Genomic DNA, 6,000 nt, shown 5'->3' on the forward strand with positions numbered 1-6,000 from the left:
CCTGCGTGTCCCTTCCCGGTCCCTGCGGGGGCGCTGCGGCGGTTCTACTGCTGTATGGGGGGTTGCGGGGGTCTGCCTTGCCCCTCAGATGCTTGTGCAACTATTTGGGGTACGATACATGCTGTGTGGGGGGGCGCAATCGGCGTGAAACCGCACGGACGCCATTTTAGGTGTGGGCAGGCTGTCTGGCTTCATTGTGAGGGCAGCAGCCATTTTTCTGCAATACTGTTGGCGCCGATCGGCCGCCATCTTTAGTGTGGGCAATCTGTCCTTATGTGGACAGCGGCCATTTTCCCAGAGCTTTCCCCATAGACTTGCTTTGGCAACCATTTTCTTGCGGCTCAGGGCTATATCTGCCTCTAGAGGCATGAGGTCACTTCCTCTTTCTTTCACATGCAGATCAATTCAGCAGCGTGGCAAGTATAGCACACCGTGGGGGATTGTACTGTGTTTCCTGGCCTGCATTCCTGCTAGCATTCATTTTTTTGCAGTTTACTGTAGCACAGGGCTTGCTCTTCATTGCGGTGGGGACCGCGGAAATTGCAGATTTTAAAGGGCCAGTGTCATTTTAAATTGAGATTGCTATATGGAGTCCCAGGATAGCAAATTCCCCTCAGATCTGGTGGAAGGTTCAGGTACTCCTGAATCCTCTGCTATAGTCTCACTTACTGCTGCACTTGCGACTTTAGCGTCTAAAGTGGATTTGTTGATGTCTGACCGGGCTTCTAAGAAAAGGCCTATGCCCTCTCAGTCTTCTGATTCAGAGCCAGATATGGTTGCCACGACAGCGTACCCCCTGAAGGGTCTCAGTCCTCTGTCGGATGGAGAGGAGGAGGAGGTTTCCCCCTCCGGATCAGCGTGGAAACGCGCTGAGGTGTCTGCACTTATTAGCTCTGTTTTGGACACTTTAAATTTAGATGATGAGCCCCACCGTTTGGGTAAGCAGTCTTCCTTTGGGACCCGCAAAGCCCAAAAATCAGGTCAGGTTTTTCCTTGTCCCGCAGAGTTTCACGATACCGTGAATGAACAATGGCGTCACCTAAAACGCAATGTTGTGGTGCCAAGAGATTTCAGTACCGTTATCCCTTTGCGGATTTGGTGGATTCTCGCTGGACTGCGGCTCCTAAGGTGGACCACACTGTGTCCAGGTTAAATCAAGCCACTTTAATGCCCGCGGAGGATTCTCCGGTGTTTAAAGGCCCGGCGGATAGGCGGGTGGAAACCCTTACCCGCCACATCTACCTAGTAGCGGGTTCCTTGCCGAAATCTGTGTTCGCTTCGGTGATGCTTTCTCAGGCTGTTGTGGAGTGGGCCAAGGTGCTTAAGCGCACTCTGATTGCCGATTCCGCCCCGCCCCCCCCCCCCCCCCCTGCTACGCTGGAGATGGTGGATCAAATAGGTCAGGCTGTTTTATACCCGTGTGACGCGGCCTTGGATGAGGCCCCTTTTGTCCGCACTACTTTCTGCAGTCGCAGTTACGATCCGTCGTATAGTTTGGTTGAAAAGCTGGTCGGCCGACCAGTCTTCCAAGAAGACGGCGTCTGACTTCCCTTATGCGGGGAGTTGTCTTTTTGGGGACTCTCTGGGTGAACTGGTTAAGGGGATCACTGGGGGCAAGAGCACTTTGTTTCCCCAGGTGTCCAGGGGAAAATCCGCAGCAAGCGGCGTCCCTCCTTTATACCTAACCAGGGGTCCTTTTGTGCCTTCAAGGCACCAGACAAAGGTAAGTCCTTCAAGGCCTCTGGGGGCCAGAAGAAGCCTTGGGCAGGCAAGTCCAAAGCCGCCCACCACCCTGGCACGACGGCTCAGTCCGTCTCGACCAGAAGGGGCGCCCTCACCCGTTTCAGTGGTGGGGGGACGTCTGCGCTGTTTTCCCGAGCCTTGGCCGTTGGCCAAGATTCAGGACAGGTGGGTTCAAGAACTCATTCAGTCAGAGTACAAGATCGAGTTTCGATCACGCCCAGCAGACAGATTCTTTCCCTCAAATCTCCATTTGACCCCAGATCGTTTCCGAGATCTCCATCGGGCGGTTCAGGATCTCCTAGCCCAAGGGGTGGTTGTCCCAGTTCCACAGCAGGTCAGGTTTTGGGGTTTTTACTCGAATCTGTTCAGTGCCCAGAAAGGAGGGCAAGGTGCGTCCGATTCTGGACTTAAAGTTTCTAAACCGCTTTGTGCGGGTTCAGAAGTTCTGAATGAAATCTCTCCGGTGGGTGGTGGCATCTCTGAGTCCAGGGGATTTCCTGGCTTCCATCGACCTCAAGGATGCGTACCTACACATCCCCATTTATGAGGGCCATCAAAGGTACCTCCGATTCGCGATAGCGGAGGAGCATTATCAGTTTGTGGCGCTGCCTCTCAGCCTCGCTTCGGCTCCAAGGGTCTTTACCAAAGTTTTGGCTCCTGTTCTAGCCTTGTTGCGGGTACAGGGGATTGCCATCCTGGGTTGACTGGACGATCTCCTATTGAGGTCGAACTCCAGTGCCTCCCTGTTGCGCGATCTGTCGATCACAGTTCAGATGCTCCAGGAGTTCGGGTGTACAATCAATTTTCAGAAGTCGACGTTGTCCCCTTCTGTTCGCCTCCCTTACCTGGGGATGATTCTGGACTCCGCCCAGGCACAGGTTTTTCTTCCGGAGGACAAGCTCCGGATCCTATAGGCCGAGGTCGGGTCCCTCAGGGATGAGTTTTCCTCGCTTCGGACCTGCATGCAGTACCTGGCCTTTATTGTGTCAGCTTGTGTGAGCTTTTGAGGCGATCCCATTTGCACAGTTTCACACGAGATCTCTTCAAGCGGAGATTCTGGTCCGGTTAGACAGACCTCCTCTGTCTTTGGAAAGGAGGATTTCTTTGAGCCCCCAAGTCAGATCGAATCTCCTGTGGTGGCTTCAGTCTCCGGCTCTGAAGGAAGGCAAGTCCTTTCGTCCGTTGCTATGGACTGTGGTCACCACGGACGCCAGCCTGTCGGGCTGGGGTAGAGTCCTGGGCAAGTTGTCTGCCTAGGGCACTTGGTCGGAGGGGGAATCCTCCCTGCCGATAAATGTCTTGGAACTGCGGGCAATCGGGTTCGGTTTGCTCTGTTGGTCGGATCGTCTTTGGGGCTGCCCAGTGCGTGTGCAGACGGACAACGCGACTGCGTGGCTTACATCAATCACCAAGGGGGCACCAGGAGTGCCTGGGTGGCCAAGGAAGTGGCGAGATTCTGTCCTGGGCCGAGATGCAGGTCCCAGCGATTTCGGCAGTTCACATTCCGGGTGTTGAGGACTGGCAGGTGGACTGAGTCGCCAGACCCTGGACCAGGAGGAATGGTCCCTACACCCGGAGGTGTTTCAGATGCTGTGTGCGCGGTGGGGATCCCCGGATGTGGATCTGTTCACGTCTCGTCTCAACAACAAGGTGGGAAGGTTTGTGGCGCGACCCTCTGGCAGACCCCTCGGACGCGTCTGCCAGAGGGTCGGCTGATTTATGCCTTTCCTCCAATTCATTTGTTGTCCAGATTCCTTCGCAGGTTGGTCTCGGAACCGAGGTTGGTGATTCCGTGGCCCCAGACTGGCCGCGCCGGTCTTGGTACGTGGACATCATGCACCTGGTTGTAGAGCCTCCCTGGTGGCTCCCGTTAAGAGATGATCTTCTGTCTCAGGGGCCGATCTTCCATCCTGCTTTACAGTCGCTGGCTTTGACGGCGTGGCTGTTGAAAGCCAGGTCTTAAGAGACAGAGGTCTCTCGTCGGCAGTCATTCCGAACTTGCTCAAGGCCAGGAAGGCCTCCTCAGGTAAGATATATTCTCGTACCTGGAAGGCTTATTTTGCCTGGTGCGAGTTGCAGGGGTTCCATCCCCGCTCCTTTTCGGTGGCGAGAGTGTTGGCCTTCCTGCAAACTGGTGTGGAGCAGCGTCTTGCGCTGACCACTATTATGGGCCTGTTGTCTGCGCTGGCCGTTCTTTCAGCGCCCCTTGGCGTAAAATTCCTTGAGCCACACCTTCATTCAAGGGGTGCGTCATCTGGCTCCCCCTAGGAGGGCACCCTTGCCCCCTTGGGACCTGAATTTGGTTCTGTCCGTTTTGCAACGTCCTCCCTTTTTGAGCACATCCGGGAGATTCCTCTGCCTGTGCTGTCAGGGAAAGTTGTCTTTCTGGTGGCAATCACATCTGCTCGCAGAGTGTCGGAGTTGGCGGCTCTAGCTTGCCGCTCCCCCTATCTGGTTGTTCATAGGGATAAGGTGGTCTTGCGACCTCATGAGTCCTTCCTTCCGAAGGTGGTTTCTGATTTTCATCTCAACGAGGACATTGTCTTGCCTTCGCTGTGAGTGAAGTCTAAGCATCCTAAGGAGTTTGCCTTGCATTCCTTGGATGTGGTCCGGGCGATCAGGGTTTACCTGTTGTCTACTGAATCCTTCAGAAAGTCGGATTCTCTTTTTGAGGGACCTCGGAAGGGTACGGCTGCGTCTGAGGCAACCATTTCCAAATGGATCAGACAGACGGTTGTTCAGGCCTATTCAATTAGGGATCAAGTTCCTCCTTTCCCTGTCACAGCGCACTCTACCAGAGCGGTGAGTGCGTCTTGGGCCTTCCGCCATCAGGCGTCGGTGTTTAAGGTGTGCATGGCAGCGACCTGGTCGTCCGTGCATACCTTTACAAAATTTTACAAACTTGATGTCCTGGCATCAGCAGATGCCTCTTTTGGCCGCAAAGTTCTGAGTGCGGCAGTGTCTTGGGGGAGACTAGGATGTTTTAGCCTGTCTCCTCCTGTTGGGATTTTTCCCCTTGTTTGTTGAGCTTTCCTGTTACCCAGTGTTTTACCTTTCTGGTTCAGAAAAGGTTATTTTCTCTGACCTGGGTGCTGCGTTGCCTTTTTGACGGTTAGTTTCCCACCCCTCACATCTACACTGCTTTAGGACGTCCCAGACGTGCAGATTGTATGAGTGGGCGGTGACTGTCAGAGGGCGTAAGAGAAAATAGAATTTTTGGAAGAACTAACCGTAAAATTCTTTTCTGAGTCCTCTGACAGTCGCCGCCCCCCACCCTTTTGGGGTTCATGGATCTCTATACTGCTTGCTACCAAACTGAATTGGGAATGCAGCTAGCTGGGGTATTAGACCAGAGGGACAGCCCCCTGTAGGTGTGTCTATACAAAGTTTTTGTGTATATTCTAACAAAATCTTCTGCCTAGCTTACTCCTGTGGATAAGACCAATACCCAGATGTGCAGATTGTATGAGTGGGCGGCGACTGTCAGAGGACTCAGAAAAAAGAATTTTACGGTAAGTTCTTACAAAAATTCTATTTTTCAGACATGGGGTGGTATTTTCAGCTCTCATTTCTTAAAAGATGAGTGTTCTTACAATGAATAAAAGGTTTATATTGTAGTTGAGTGAGCTTGCAGTTTAATGAAAGCTCATTTCTAATTGGCTGTTACGATAACGCCACATAACTAAGCTTTGCATTGGAGCAATCAACACATAACCAATCATGTACACATATTCTAGAGCTTTTCTTTCATGTTGATGATTTCTTGGCTAAAATACTTTTCATATCAGGTTGAGGAAGCTGTTGCCGTTCTGCAAGCACACCATGCCAAGGAAGGAGCCCTTAAAGTCTGCACCCAGGTCCTTATGTAATGTCCAGACTATAAGAAGATATAAGTTGACTAACTTATATACACGTATAAAAAGCACAAGAGAAGAGGAGCAGTTGTCTTCACAGAAGAAACTACAGTTTTGTTTGTTTGTATGTGTCAATGTTGCGTAACGTTAGGAAAATTACATATAAGTGTAAAGAAAGTTGTAGCTATATGTATTTAATTTAGGTTCTATTTTTGTTCGTTGTCTTTTTTTTTCTGCATTAAATAAAAATTTGCAAATGCAAAGTTGTGTTTTATTTTTAAAATAATTTAGTTTGTTTAGATTGTAGCAGGAATGTACATTTTTGAAGCCGAGTTCCGGGGAAAGTAAAAAACCTTCTTTGCATGGGGGTTGCCCCAGAACTGCAAGGGTTAAATGCCCATTT

The 6,000-nt window shown here is 51.4% G+C and overlaps 1 protein-coding gene across 1 annotated transcript in view; it reads left to right on the forward strand.

The window, feature by feature from the left end:
* Positions 1 to 5,645, forward strand: part of PABPC1L (poly(A) binding protein cytoplasmic 1 like) — a gene marked incomplete at its 5' end in the record, with an annotated part of 266,227 nt that extends 260,582 nt beyond the window's left edge. Inside the window, one exon of the mRNA XM_082271768.1 lies at positions 5,532 to 5,645. Coding sequence (XP_082127894.1) covers positions 5,532 to 5,612 — 81 coding nt within the window. The 3' untranslated portion in view covers positions 5,613 to 5,645. The remainder of the gene's footprint in view (positions 1 to 5,531) is intronic.
* Positions 5,646 to 6,000: the final 355 nt, after the last annotated feature.

This window comes from Pelophylax lessonae (genome assembly GCF_965119305.1).
Source record: "Pelophylax lessonae genome assembly, chromosome: 11".
Taxonomy (NCBI): Eukaryota; Metazoa; Chordata; class Amphibia; order Anura; family Ranidae; genus Pelophylax; species Pelophylax lessonae.